Source organism: Tauraco erythrolophus, unplaced genomic scaffold, assembly GCF_009769465.1.
Source record: "Tauraco erythrolophus isolate bTauEry1 unplaced genomic scaffold, bTauEry1.pri scaffold_52_arrow_ctg1, whole genome shotgun sequence".
NCBI lineage: Eukaryota > Metazoa > Chordata > Aves > Musophagiformes > Musophagidae > Tauraco > Tauraco erythrolophus.
Window position 1 is genome coordinate 243,076 of NW_028238620.1, and position 15,223 is coordinate 258,298.

Genomic DNA, 15,223 nt, shown 5'->3' on the forward strand with positions numbered 1-15,223 from the left:
GCACAGCTCCGCGCTCATCGACGCCAAATTCTACCTCCCGCGTTACCACACAGCCAGCCGTTATCACGAGATCTCCGGCGGCTCACGGCCAACAGCTCCAGCTGTGAACGCACCGGATAACTCCGTGCGGCTGCAAACACGCTGCGCGCACGCCTCGCCCGGGACCCCCTCCTCACCCCTCCGGGCACCCAGGCTGCCCGCACCCCTGGCAGACAGACGGACCCCGCACTCACGGCCGTACTCCGGAGGGAAGAAGTGCAGGTTGCGCTGCTCTTCCCTCTCGATCCTGATGGGGCTTCGCAGGTCGTCCGGGAGGGCTGCGTCGGGAGCGGGAAACGTTCTGCGTCACGACTCTCGTAAGCCGCTTCCCCAGCGCCGCGAGCGCAGGCGGGCGCTCGACGTCGCAGGGGTTTAGTTCTGCCTGTGCTCCTGCCCGCGCAGACCACCCGTGGGGCATGCGCTCCCCCCCGGAGACCCCTCTGCTCCCACGACAGGGGCAGCATTCCCTGAGGGACAGAGGTCTGCCCTCCCTGCGGAGCCCAGGGCTGCTGCTCTGTGCCGCAGTGCCGCGCCGGTGAGCGATGCCCAGGGACTGCAGGGGGAGGAGGTCAACCCAGGGATGGGTGCACTGGCAAGGGTGGCAGAGGGGCACTCACCGTTTGCAAACACCCTGTGCCAGACTGCCGGTCGGCACCGGTCCGGAAGCGGACGAGGAAGGCGGCACACGGCACAGGACACAAAGAGAAGAGAAGGTGACTCCAAGCCTTGCACAGGTGATGTGCAAAGTGACGTGATCCCTGAGGAACCCCCCCGGCACCCCACCCCACACAGCCCCTCCGTGTTCCCCGGAGCCGCGGGCCGGCGAGGGCGGCAGCTTCCTACCTGACCCGATCTTTATGAGCCCGTTGTGCTGGATGAAGATGGTGTCGCTGGTGAGGTTGCCGTGGATGATGGGAGGCTCGCAGGCGTGCAGGAAGCTGGGGACAGACACAGCTGCCCTGAGCACACCGCCTGTGCCCAGCCCGGTGAGACGCGGGCGGCCGGCAGCGCGGCGATGGCAAGCTTACCTGAGAGCAGACAGGATCTGAGTGCACCAGCGCTTCCAGGCCTAGAGCAGAGACCAGAGCTCTCCGTCAGAGCCCAGCAGCCGGATCGGGTCATTCCCACCTACTCCCCAGTGGCTGGGGAAATCCACCCTCCACTACCCCTGCAGAGACTGTTACTCAAAGATGAGCCACGCGCTGTCCCAGCGACAACAGTCTCCTTTCCAATCCCTGTTCAAAGAATCATAGAATCATGGAATGATTTGGGTGGGAAGGGACCTCACAGACCACCCAGTTCCAACCCCCCTGCCATGGGCAGGGACACCCCCCACTACACCAGGTTGCCCAAAGCCCCATCCAGCCTGGCCTGGAACACTGCCAGGGATGGGGCAGCCACAGCTTCTCTGGGCAACCTGTGCCAGTGCCTCAGCACCCTCAGAGGGAAGAATTTCTTCCTCAGATCCCATCGAAATCTCCCCTCTTCCAGTTTAAAGCCATCGCCCCGTGTCCTGTCACTCCACACCCTTGTCCAAAGTCCCTCTCCAGCTTTCCTGGAGCCCCTTTAGGCACTGGGAGGTGCTGGAAGGTCTCCCTGGAGCCTTCTCTTCTCCAGGCTGAACAGCCCCAACTCTCCCAGCCTGTCTCCAGAGCAGAGGTGCTCCAGCCCAAAGCACCAAAGCTGAGAACTCATCCTTGCCAACAGACAGAGCTCCCCTGAGCCCCAAAACCCCGGTGGGAGCATGGACAGACACATCGCAGAGGGGGCAGAGCTCGCTCCGGTCCATGCACACGGTTTTCTCTGTACGCACCAACAGTGAGTCTCAGCTCTAGCAGCGCCTAACGGCACCGGTGCGGTACTGAGCTCAGACCCCACGGCAGGGCTTGCCAGGGCAAGCCCAGGGCCCTCAGAATGGTCACCCAGCTCCTCAGTCACAGCCAGCCGAGACCTGCCCACAGAACCATGAATCAGACCCAGAACGAGTGGGTTTGCAGGTGAAACTGGTCCTTCGACCCAGGCAGTAGCGCAGCCACAAGCCCATGGTCCCTCGCTGCAGGCACTGGGGACACTGGCCTCCCAGAGCATGGTGCAGCCCCGGGGGCGGTCAGCATCATGCCACTGAGCCTCATGGCAGCAGCTTCCAGCAGGTTCCCACCCGCAGGGTCGGATCCTGACAACAGGATGGGTTTCTGGGCTGTCCTGGTGAAGTTCTGCTCTTGCTCCAGCCCTCACCAAGATGCCACCTCCCTACAGTGGAGAGGCCCTGGGTAACTCAGGGAGCAGCTGTAGGGACTCAGAGCTGCCCACTTCACCCGGGACACCCTGCACGGCTCCCAGGAACCTACCCTGGCGTTCATGGCCTTGTGGTTTTTCTTTGTTTTCTTCAGGAACTGCTTCAGGCTCCCTGAGGACACGTACTCCGTGATGAAGATGACCTGGGAGGGAAGCGAGGTGTCAGCTCCCCAGCCTTCCCACACACCGGCCAGCAGCACGCGGCCCGTGCCAGCCCCACGCGCGGCAGAGAGCGGGCTGCCAGCAGCGGTGTCCCGGGGAAGGAAGGGGAGTCCCGGGGAGCGGGGCGAGGAGCAGAGCTGGGATCCCTGCCTGGCTCCCACCGGCATCCCTCCCCCAGCCTGGGACCCACCAGGACACCCCGAGCACTCCCTACCCGCGCCTTCGAGTCCTTCACGTCCAGCCAGTATTTGTGAAGCTTTACAATGTTGGGGTGATCCACAAGCACCAGCTGCTCAAACATGGTCTTGATCTTCTCCTGTGGGCAGAGAGAGCACAGGTGAGGTGGCAGGTCCTGGGACACCTCCTAGAGCAGGGGAACCTGGGGGTGGGGAGCAGGTCGTGCCCCCGGTCACAGGGAAAGTCGGGTTTGGGGTACAGAAGACACATGGAGCTGCCTTTGAGACAGAAGCCAAGGGAAAGCACCATGCCTTGGAGACAGGAGCACGGCATGACCGGCTGTGGTTAGCACTGGCGACCAAGGTGTGCTGCTGCCCATGAGCAGCAGGGACCAGCGCTGCTGCCCAGGAATCATGGAATGGTTTGGGTTGGGAGGGACCTCAAAGACCATCCAGTTCCAAACCCCTTGCCACTGGCAGGGACACCCACCACTACACCAGGTTGCCCCAAGCCCCATCCAGCCTGGCCTGGAACACTGCCAGGGATGGGGCAGCCACAGCTTCTCTGGGCAACCTGTTCTGGTGCCTCAGCACCCTCAGAGGGAAGAATTTCTCCCTCAGATCCCATCGAAATCTCCCCTCTTCCAGTTTAAACCCATCACCCTGTGTCCTGTCACTCCACGCCCGTGTCCAAAGCCCCTCTCCAGCTTTCCTGGAGCCCCTTCAGGCACTGGGAGGTGCTGGAAGGTCTCCCCGGAGCCTTCTCTTCTCCAGGCTGAACAGCCCCAACTCTCCCAGCCTGTCTCCAGAGCAGAGGTGCTCCAGCCCTCGGAGCATCTCCGTGGCCTCCTCTGGCCCCGCTCCAACAGCTCCAGGACAGTGCAGGGGGTGGTCTCAGGGGAGCTGGGCACGGTCCCCACCAGGAAGGGTTGGCTCACCTCGTGTGCTTTAAAGGCCTTCTTGTCAGTGAAGAGCAGCTCGTTCCACACCACCTCCACGCCCTCCTCTGTGTCCATGGCCAGGAAGGTGCTCTGGATGCCTGGCATGTTCCCCTGATTCACCTGCAAGGCACGGGAAGACGTGAGAGCCCAGCCGCAGCCCCATGCAGGGGAACGTGCTCCCGGATGTGGACAGCCCCTGGTACTGCTCCTGCGGAGATTCCAGCCCGTGGGATCTGGCCAGGACACGGGGAGCGGAGCAAACCCCCCGCCCGTGGCTGGTTCTGCCCTGCCCCCGTGACCTGCCTGCTCAGGAGCTTGGGCATCGCAGCAGCCGGCCCGTTTCTCCAGGACATGAGGGCACAGGAGAGACCCGGCAGTTCGGAGCCGTTCCCATGCCAGCCTCTCTTGACTCTTCCAGCCCGGCGAGAAGCCGGCGGTGACAGTCACCTGCCAGCCCCGCTGCTGCACGCAGAGAGGGACCCCCACGTGGACCCCACTTCCCAGCAGCCGTCGGGGAGCAACCCACGCCATGGCTGGTGGTCACACTCACGGTGGATGGGGCAAACGAGAAGGTCCAGACAAACCAAAGCCGTAACAGCATCTCTTTAGCATCCCCAGGAGGCTGGGGTCAACCCTCCATGCCCCGGGGTCTGTCTGACGAGGTCCCATCCCGGAGGTCACCAAGCTGCGTCCTGGGACCTCGTGGGGAGCAGCTCTGCAGGCATCACCTCCACGGGCCACATCCAGCACGGACCCCGCCGCGGCGGCCCCATCCCGGTGCCGGGTCTCTGCCAACGCTGCCTCGAGGGCAGCACCAGGTCACTGGTCCCCCGGCCAGCCAGGACGGCTGGGTCCCAGCTCCAGCCCGGGTCAAACCTGCTCAGGAGGCACCTGGCTCCGACAGGAGCCCAAAGGCACAGAGACATTCCGGGATCAGGGGGTTCTGCCTCCCAGGAGCAGCACCTGCTGCATCGCCATCCACCATCCACGCCAGGCTCCGCACAGCCGCTGCCCGCGCTCTCCCCTCACAAAAGCCAGAGCGGGTCCGCAGCCCTCGACCTGCCCCTTCCCTCCTCCACCTGCCCCGCGGCAGGGCCGGCGCGGCGCTGCCGGCAGCCGGATGAAAAGCAGGATTGTTCTGCTGCTGCCGGGGGCTGGCACGCGGCGTGCCACTGCCAGGCCCCACTGCGGCACAGGGCAGCTGTGGGCGCGGGCACGCGGCACCCCCGGCTCGTTAGCGGGGACGGAGGGGCAGCTGGCGGCCGGCTCCTGCTGCGGGCACACAAAGCACCTCTGTTACTTGTTCCCGCCGCTCACGGCTCCGCGTGCTTCACGCACAATCCGGCACGGCCAGCCGGCGACGCGGCCAGCTGGCAACGCAGCCAGGTGGCCTTGCCGACCGCGGCCTTCCCGGCAGGTCCCAGCAGCCTCCCAGGGCTCCCGGTGCAGACGCGGCCAGCACCGGAGTGCCCAGCCAGGGCAGTGCCAGGGGAGCGGCTGCCGGCGGCGCTGGGGAGGGCTCAGCCCTCGCCCGCATGCTCCCACGGCAGAGGCGTCGCACCAGCCGCTGCCAACCCCCGCCGTGGTCCTCCTGGAGAGGCCGCGGGTGCGAAAGCGAGGGTGGGCTGCACAGCAGGGGTGCCCGGCCGAGGGGGAGAGGCAGCCCGGGCAGCAGCTCTCGGCAGCCAGTGCCAGGCTGAGGTGGGTCCCAGCGAAGGCTGTGCCAGCAGGGAGGGCGGCCAGGGGCACACACCCGCACACCGCGAGGGTCCGCTGCTCACCGAGCGCTCTGTGAAGCTGCTCTTCCACCTCTCTCAAAATGTCACCGGAAAACCAGCCCGCGGTCTCGAGAAAAATCCTGCCCTGAAACCAGCGAGTGGCCACGAGGCTGAGAACGAGGAGTCAGATGGAGAGCACGGACCCAAACAGCCTTTCGGTGGCCACGAGAGCTCTGCGCGGGCAGAGGGGGCTCGAAGGCACAGCCAGGTCTGAAAACCTCAGGTGCCACCTCCTCATCCGCCTCATCACAGGGCCACAACGTCCCTGCGTGCAGGCACTGAACCTACAGCAGGACCCAACCTGCACCCGCACCCCGTGCCTGGGTGCGTGCCAGCCCCGTCCCGTCCCCGGGCAGGCAGTGCCACCTCCCGCTCGCTCAGAGCTCGACGTAAGAACGGCCAGGCTGAACCGGACTGGCCACCCGTCTGAGAGGGATCCACAGCAGAAGTTCAGGGTCGTCCCTCTGCTGCAGCCTCCCAGCTTTGAACAACCTGCTCTCCCAGCCCAAAGTGGCGTCACAGGATCACAGAATGGGTTGGGTTGGAAGGGACCTCACAGACCACCCGGTTCCAACCCCCCTGCCATGGGCAGGGACACCCTCCACTACACCAGGTTGCCCAAAGCCCCATCCAGCCTGGCCTGGAACACTGCCAGGGATGGGGCAGCCACAGCTTCTCTGGGCAACCTGTGCCAGTGCCTCAGCACCCTCAGAGGGAAGAATTTCTCCCTCAGATCCCATCGAAATCTCCCCTCTTCCAGTTTAAAGCCATCACCTCGTGTCCTGTCACTGCACACCCGTGTCCAAAGCCCCTCTCCAGCTTTCCTGCAGCCCCTTTAGGCACTGGGAGGTGCTGGAAGGTCTCCCTGGAGCCTTCTCTTCTCCAGGGTGAACAGCCCCAACTCTCCCAGCCTGTCTCCAGAGCAGAGGTGCTCCAGCCCTCGGAGCATCTCTGTGGCCTCCTCTGGACCCACTCCAGCAGCTCCATGTCCTTCTGCTGTTGGGGACTCCTGGTGCTTAAGGCTCCAGGTGGTGGATCTGTGGTATCTGGGAAGCTCTGGTACACGGTGAGGAGCAACAGACATGTCTACAGGGGAGGAAATGTTCCCTGTTCCACGCAGACGTGAACGTGCTGAGTCTTGTGCCCGATGACAATAAAACCGACACCCAACAGCTGTCCTTCGCACCCAGCCCCGAGCCTGTGTTCAGTAAACAGACGCTGATTAGAATCACAGAGGTGACCGGGACAAAAGGAACCAGCCCCGGGTCACCTTGACTATCTGGTGCTGCGCCTGTCAGGGGCTCCCGGCGGCTCCGCGCGCTGCCAGCGCTGGGCACCATGTGGAACAGGCACAGCTCCAGCGCCAGGCTGGGCAAACTCCCCGCGCAGGCTGCTTCCAGAAAGTCCTTGGCAGGAGCTGAGCCAGCCTGGAGAAATCACCGGGGACAAGTAAGCGGAGGTTTACAAAAGATCGGATTGCATCTTACAATAAATCACTCCCCTTTGAGCTCTCCACGTCAATAAGGACCGAAACAGCCCACAGAAAAAGGCTCAGGGATGCAGTCCTGGGCCTTGGGGAGCAGCGGCTAAGCACGGCAGGCAGGGGCCGGAGAGCAACAGCGGGCACTGCTGCTGCCATGGCACGTAGACGTCTCCATTTGGAGGAGGAGATGAGGACAGGGTGGGTTGTTACCTTTCCTGGGTCGCTCGGCGCGACTGGGAAGAGGCACAGCCACGGTGCCCGGAGCAGAGGGCACTCTGCCGCTCCTCTGCTTCTCCCCAGGCACCCGCACTCGCATCCTCAGGACAAGCGCACGCAGCCCCGTCCCTTGACAGGGGCATCCCACTGCCCTCCCGTGCCCCCCAGCAGCCCCCGTGCCATCTGGACCACCTGTGGGACGAGGAGGACACAGCCGTCCCAGCGGCCTCCTCTGCTGGCAGCCCTGCTGCCAGGACACCAGTACGGGAGCAGAAGCAGGAGTGGGGCAGACAGCTCCTGGGCAAGGGCAGTGGTCCAGCCCCTGGAACGGCCATGGCACCGACTGCCAGAGCCGGGCCTGAGCCCCAGCAGCCGCCGTGCGTCCTCAGCCCCCTGCGCCAACGTGTCTCTCCTGCGCCCGCCCTCCCTTCTGCCCTCCTGCCCAGCACCTCCTGCTCCTGAGCACCCTCTGCCCAGCAGAAGCACCGCGTGGCTCCAGCCCAATAGCAGCCCTGGGACAGAAAGCCAGGACATACGGAATGGCACCGTCTGGAGGACACAGGGCGAAGCCAAAGGGAGAGCCAAGCGAGGAGGGGTGGTTCCCAGGTTACAGGGCCCCAGGCTCTCCGAGACCAGCTGTGCCACGCTGGCAAGAGCACCAGGACCCACCTGGTCATATGGCAGCGGCAGACATGGGTTGATGCTCCAGGTCACAACCCCCATGTGTGTCCCAGGGGAGCAGTGCCCGCACCGCTCTGCCCCTGGTTGCTGGTAGCGAGAGAAGGGCTGGTGGGACGTGACGACGGCGATGCTCACCGCGTGCGCAGTTTGCCCCACTCCTCGTGACACAGCAACACGTTATCCCTTCGGCGCTGGGAACTGGCAGGATTTGCTGGGGCCACACGGCTGAGCAGGGAACACCGTGTGCCTGGGAGAGAGTAAATCCTAACCTGGCCCTTGCTCCCGTATCTCGTAAGCCTGGGCAACAGTGCAGGCTGTGTCTGGGCATCTGCAGGGGCTTCTGTTCGGGTTACAGCTGGCACAGAGGTGCTGCTAGGGCATGGGGACACCTGGGCAGCAGAGCCTGTCCTTTCAGAGCGCTGCATGCCCACAGCAGAGATGGAGGACTGTCTCTGCAGGGACTCCCTCTCCAGCTCGCTGCCCGACGCGGGGCTCTGGAGGCTCCCGTTGCATCCCCCAAACCACGTGCTGCCCGGCCCCGACAGAGGCTGTGCTCCCCCTGCACCACCCCGTGCTACACAGCAGGCAGGGCAGGGCAGGGCGACTGCTGCAACATGGAAATAACTTTTAAAAACACGTAAAAGGGAAAAAACTGATCTGAGAGGGCTGAGGCCCCACTCTGGCACCCTCCTTGCCGAGGGACAGCAACAACGAGCCGCGGCAGCAGGCAGAGCCCGCCTGATCACCGCTGCGCCGGGGAGCAGAAGCCGAAGCAGGTCCCGCGGGAGCGGTGGCACGTGGGCAGCGGGCACCCAGGGGGCGAGGGGGGCTCATCCACGGTCCTGCTGTGCCGTGCGATTCCCCGGGTGACGAGTCAAGACATCCCCCTTTCCTGAGCCGGGAGCTCTCTGCCTGGGGTCTGAGGCTCAGCATCGCCGCTGCGAGCTCCCTGCTGCCAGCGTCCCGTTTCAAGCACCGCACCTGCCGCCAACAGCCCCGTTGTCCCCTGGGGCCAGTGGCAGCCCCCGCAGTTCCGCTGCCCGGATTGATTTCCCCCCGTGGCAGATATGCCAACGGCTGCGACGGAGGAGCCCGCGGGGTGACATCACCCGCATCGCTGCGTGCAGCCCACAGCCGAACAACGGACCGAGCCCACGGCGCCTCGTGACTGCGCAGGAGCGGGATGGGGGATCTGCGGTGCCAGATAAACCTGTTCTCTCCGTGTGATCGTGTTACACAACCAGCAGGTGAAGGGAACACATGAGACGGAAAATATTTTGATGGCAGCGAAGTGTTTGATCCTACATCTCACAAAAACACGTTCCCAGCAGTGATTCCGAGCAGCGTGGATACGGGGCTAACGCGCTACCGGCCGCAGAGACCCCGCCGAGCCGGGACGGTGGCCCGCGTGCGCTCACGGAGCCGGGAGGCAACGAGACGGGCCAGGGCGAGCTCTGCTGCAGCTCACCATCGAGGCACCACGGAGAGCAGCGGGGCAGGTCCGGGCGGGCGGCAGTCGCTGTGGGCAGCGCTGGCGGAGCGGCGAGCCTCAAAGAGGAGAGTAGGAGCGGAGCCGTGGGCAGATGCAGATTGGCACTCAGCCAGGCAACCAGGAAAATAGCCGTGTGCCCAGCTCCGGCAGGCAGGGGAGGCCGAGGCAGGGAGACGGAATCATGGGCAACGCAGCAGGACGTGCAGCAGCAGAGCTCTCCCGTCCCAGGACATCAAGGCCAGGTTGGACGGGGCTTGGAGCAACCTGGTGTAGTGGAGGGTGTCCCTGCCCATGGCAGGGGGGTTGGAACGGGATGGTCTCTGAGGTCCCTTCCAACCCAAACTGTTCCATGATTCTATGATTCTCTCCATCCAGCCCTTTTCCATGAACTCTCCTTGTCCATCCCCAGGAAATCCCCTGCCCGGGGGGCAAGGCAGGGCGCTGTTTAATACCTGCAGAGAGGGAGGGGAAGCCTCTCCCAGCGGGATCCGGAGCAGGAACGCAGCCACCCGCCAGCCTGTCCCCTCCGCCCGGGGGAAGGGGGGCTGGAGTCTTTCCTTTCTCTCCATACCCACGGCTGCCCTTCCCTCTTGCCCAGCAGCCACCGGAGCAAACACCGTGATCCCTGTTCTCCTTCCACAGCTGACAATCAGGGACAGAAGAGCGTTTTCCCAGTGCCCAGATAAGAGCTGGGAGGGATCCTGCATGCTGCAGGCAACAGGCGCGTTGCTGTTTCCTGGGCAGATGCACCGTTGCGCACATCCCGGCCCGCGGATGGGGGCTGCTCCCGAAACTGCCCCGCCAGAGGCCGGATCCCCGGGAGCTGTGGGCTGTACCCCCAGGACACCGCACGCCCCTGGGAAGGCGACGTGAGCCCGGGGTCAGCCGAAGCCCAGCACCGCTTTGCTCCTCGGCTAAACCGCGCCTCGGAAATCCACCGGCAGCATCGCTGGAACCCGGGCACACGCGGCCCAGCGCGTCTGCAGCGGGCGGTGGAGAAGGCTCTGCCGAGCACAGTGGGAAAGGGGAAGGGTCCCTGGCACCAGCCTGCGCCTGGGCACCAGGCAGTGCCGAGCCCAGACAGGCCGGGGCGGGAGGTGGGAGCAGGAGGTGCCCACGGACCAGCTAGGCATGCGGTCTGCCATCCCACTGCCACGGGACCCCAGCGCCCACCAGCCCGAGCTGGGAACAGAGGCCCAGGGATGGGCTCTGCGGTGCGAGCCCAGCAAGCAGCGGGCTGCGCTGGCTGGTCATCCAAGCCCAGCCAGAAAACTCCGATCAGCAACGCTTTGGGAGGCGGGCAGGAGAGCGGTGAGCAGCGCAGACAGGGATTCGGTGCGATCGGCCCCGCCGGGCGCGCGGGCAGGGGGATTTGCAGAGAGCCACCCCAAGCCGAACAGCTGAGCTGTCGGCAGCACGATTCCAGTGAAAGTGAACAAAACCACCTCGCTGACCAGTATGGTACTGGCTCAGACGCTGCCTCTCACGTGTGCGCTGTCAAATGCCAACTCGTGACGTGGAAGAGCCAACCAACAAGCGCTTGTTCATCCTTCAATCCGTCCCATAACGCAAGTGTGGGACACCCCCGTTGTCCCAGAAGTAACGTGGAAAAGCCTCTGGGACTGTGCGTGTTCTCTGGTTGCATCGGAGAGAAAGGGGAACGGAGACGGGGCACAAAGGGGGACAAGGCTGCGACGCTCACACACCACGTCTGGCCACGGGGAACAAAAGTACCTGCACGGGAAAACCAACGAAAGGGCCAAAAAAGCTCGGTTGAAAACAGGAATGGGAACAAAACATGGAGAGTGCCGGTAATTGCAACACTGCTCGTTCGGGTCTCGTTTGGAGGGGGCGCCGAAGGAGCAGCCGGGGAGTGCTGAGCATCTGGGACACGAGAAGCCCGAGCAGACGGGTCGTGCCGCGGGAGCACAACGAGTAGCCCAGGAGCAACGAGCGGCGAGCAGAAAGGCGTTCTGCTGGAGAGCACGACTGGAACTAAAGGAGCGTGTTCCCGCACGAAGAAGGACAAGTTTCTGCACCAACCTTTACCGCTGGGCTGACGTCACCGCCCTCCCTGGCACGGAGAACAAGGCAGAGGATTGTTACGGCCGGGCAAGACCGGGATGGATTAAAGGATCCTTGAAACGGAGAAAGTAGCACGGGGGAAGCGGGCCCGAGGCCAAGGGCTGAACCGCCCTCGTGCACGGCCCACCCGAACCAGGGGGGTAACGAGGGGGACACCGAATCCGGCACGCAGTCTCGTTTGCTGCCAGACCCACAGAACACACACTGAGAAGCCGACTCCACTACCTGCTTCCAGCAAAGCTTGTCTAACTGGGAGTTATGCCACCTTAGCTCAGACAAGTTCATCTTCCTTCCGAGAATGTCCTCGATTAAAACCATCTGGGGTGTCCCACCCCCTACCCGGAGCTCAGAGCAAAGCTTTAATGCATTAACCCGTCCCATCCGCTGAGGTCAGCCTGTTGACAAGTAAACTCGTCTTGGAAAGTTAAACAACAGCAAACAGAAAGCTGTAAAACCAGTAAGGGGGAGGAAAAAAAATAGATGGCATGTGAAGAAAGAGCCAAGTCCTTCAGCTGATCCTCTCTGCTCTGGAAAAGCACTTCACAACAAAACACGCTTCAAGTCCCGGTCTCCCGGGAGGGCTGGCAACAAAGCAGCTCTTAAAAATAGCTCTGGTGGCAAATATTAAAGAGTTGGATGCTTTCCAGATAATCTGTCGCAGAACTGGTTATCCTCACTGCAAGCTGCAAACATCCCTAAAAAAGGGGAACTCCTTGTGCCCCAGCGTGTTCCGACGCTCAGATTACTTCACCGTATTTTGTTTTCGTTTTCTGACGTTTTTCCTCCAGCAACACGTCAACGTCTCCCCCTCTTGCAGATTTTTTCGTATCACTTTATTTTCTTTAAATTCTGCTTCAGCATTTCTTCTCTGTCTATTATTGTTTCTCTTTTTCCCTTCTTTCCTCCCGCTGGTTTCAGAAGTCAAAGCTCATAGTTGGAGGGCTCTGCATCACTACACATCCAGTCACCAAGCCTCTTACCAAAAGGGGAGCAACGGACTATTGCAAGGGAAAACACGACCAGCCCCGCTCCAGCCAGGAGCCGCCGGCTCCGTGAAGCACAACGCCGCGTTGGAGGCAATGACGGAGTTACAAGTGGAGAAGCAACACTAAAACGCGGCCCCGTGAACCACAGCTGAACTTTGCCACAGCAAGCACGTGCTCCCTTCCGAAGGGAAAGGGGCCTGAGGAACACCAAAGCAACCCAGGGCACGCTCGGTCCAGGACGTTCCCGTGGGGAGCACAACGGGCAGAACCAGCGGGCCGAGAGAGCCAGAGATGGATGGGAGAGATATGGAATCACAGAATGGTTTGGGCTGGAAGGGACCTCACAGACCATCCAGTTCCAACCCCCCCTGCCATGGGCAGGGACACCCTCCGCTACACCAGGTTGCCCAAAGCCCCATCCGACCTGGCCTGGAACACTGCCAGGGATGGGGCAGCCACAGCTTCTCTGGGCAACCTGTGCCAGTGCCTCAGCACCCTCAGAGGGAAGAATTTCTTCCTTAGATCTAATCGAGATCTTCCCTGTTTCGGCTGTGCTGGAAAGGTTGTTGAAACAATGGCCTGACCCCAGTGTACGTAACAGATTAATGTGGCGGTACCAGTGCTCCTGAAGAGCAGAGTCAACATCTACTGGTCATAACAGCCTCCTTTCCAAATGGATACAGGGTTTGCAGAGCAAATCAACGTGGATGGAGACAGTTTGATCTTAGTAACAAGGTGTTGGGTTCGTTCAGGAATCTGTGTTCAGACAAGGAAAGTGGCAAAACTCTCAACATAAGCAGTAAACCAAGTTTCTTCTTCCTTGCTACTCTTACTCCACAGGGCGGGTGGAAAAAGTAAATGGAGTCATCAAACCAACACTGAAAAAAGTATTGTCCTACATGGAAAAGTTTACAGCAGCAGCATTCCTTCGCTGCGCTTCCACACCAATAGCAGGGAGAGAAATGGAAGAGGCAGAACAACGGGTTGTGCCAACACTGAACGTGAAGTCACCGAAGGATTCAGGTGACTCTTTCTCCACATACATTGCAGAGATACTGTAAGTGCTTTTATTTCCTGAACTGCTCGTGGAAACCTGTGACTTCATAGCCATCATGAAGAGATGCATCATAGAGTCATGGAATGGTTTAGGTTGGAAGGGACCTCACAGACCACCTGGTTCCAACCCCCCTGCCATGGGCAGGGACACCCTCCACTACACCAGGTTGCCCAAAGCCCCATCCAGCCTGGCCTGGAACACTGCCAGGGATGGGGCAGCCACAGCTTCTCTGGGCAACCTGTGCCAGTGCCTCACCACCCTCTGAGGGAAGAATTTCTTCCTCAGATCCCATCAAAATCTCCCCTCTTCCAGTTTAAAGTCATCACCCCGTGTCCTGTCACTCCACACCCTTGTCCAAAGCCCCTCTCCAGCTTTCCTGTAGCCCCTTTAGGCACTGGGAGGTGCTGGAAGGTCCCCCCGGAGCCTTCTAAATAGGCGAAGGAAGCCATCAGGGAAATGTTTTCTTCTGTGGTGGGCACGGCCAGAGCCGGCACAGCTCTAACATCACGGCACATCGCAGCTGCTGCGTCCGTACCTGAAAGGCGCCGTGGTAACGCACAGCGGGGTGGTGAGCGGCGGCTCTGCATCCTCCCGGTGGAGCACGGCTGCGGCGGCCACGCGTAAAATCAAAGGTGTGGGCCTCGTGTGCGTGTAACTAATACGGACACACCGGCAATTTGTCATTAATCATCATTAATTTATCATTAACTGCTGCCCGGCCTGTACTCCTGAGCATGATGGTTTAAGCATCAAAGCACCCTACGGGGTGCTTGCCTCTGCCCGCTCCGGCTCTCCCGGCTCCAGACACGGCTCCGAGCCACATTCCCGGGCTCGTGCCACCTGCCACAGAGACGGCAGCTCACCGGCAGCTCTCCCACCTCCCTGGGCCTGTTCCCAAAAGAGCAAGACCTTCCATCAAGCACAGCACTGTGGGTCCCACGCAGGGCTCGACTGTTTTGGCAAAAGCAAATTCAGGAGAACAAATAATTACAATGAATCATCAGGACAGTGAGGGAAAATCCCTACTGGAGAAAATACCTGGAGCGCTTACGGCAATCAGAATGTGTGTTAAACAGAACGGCTGTTGGAAGACGCCGTATCCACAGCTTACCGACAGCAAGGGGTGGTTTGTCTTCCTGGCACATAACTAAACATCTAGGAATTCGCAACAAACTACTCTCTTATGCAAAACTTCCTTCACTTTGCCATTTCGGCAGCGCTGCCACTTCCCTGTTCGAGTTCACGCGCATTTTGTCACGGCCGCTTTACGGACCCTCCAGCCCCGTCGCCCGAACGCTCGCTTCCCAGGGGGGCACAGCCTCGGCACAGCAACGCGGGCCCGGTGAGCCGTCGGCACGCCTGGTGTCCCCAGAGACGTGACAGCCCATCGCCGTGATGTGCGACCACATCACAAACCGCCGAGACGCACGAGCCGTCCCGCAACACCCGGGGAAGGCCAGTCCCCCCTTCCCACCTCTCCGGCAGAAAAAACTCCCCGCAGACGGACAGCGCGGCACAGCGACCGACGGCCAGAACATCCGCGGGGAAATGTCACTGGGCGGGCTGCGCCCCACGTTTGCTTCCACTTCCACACGCTGCATGGGGGGACGAAGTTCCAGGGGCCAGTTCCAGCCGCTGCAGCTCCGCTCCAGAAGGCTCCTTCCCAAAACGACATGTTAAAGTACGCGCCGTCACATGTCATTGTTAGGTCAAAACAGATGGAGACGGTTCAAGTGAGAAGCGACCTCCAAGGCCAAGTGGGGGTTTCAGGGTGTTGCAGCGGGTCAGAGACCCACACGCATCATCATCCAAGAACTGTGTCAAAAACCACA

The 15,223-nt window shown here is 61.8% G+C and overlaps 1 protein-coding gene across 1 annotated transcript in view; it reads right to left on the reverse strand.

The window, feature by feature from the left end:
* NRBP2 (nuclear receptor binding protein 2) overlaps positions 1-15,223 on the reverse strand; it is a 28,062-nt gene that overhangs the window by 10,808 nt on the left and 2,031 nt on the right. Inside the window, exons 2-8 of the mRNA XM_086630819.1 lie at positions 3,611-3,733; positions 2,711-2,812; positions 2,388-2,477; positions 1,068-1,108; positions 883-977; positions 657-680; positions 234-317 (exon numbers count right to left, since the gene is read on the reverse strand). Coding sequence (XP_086486945.1) covers positions 234-317; positions 657-680; positions 883-977; positions 1,068-1,108; positions 2,388-2,477; positions 2,711-2,812; positions 3,611-3,733 — 559 coding nt within the window. The remainder of the gene's footprint in view (positions 1-233; positions 318-656; positions 681-882; positions 978-1,067; positions 1,109-2,387; positions 2,478-2,710; positions 2,813-3,610; positions 3,734-15,223) is intronic.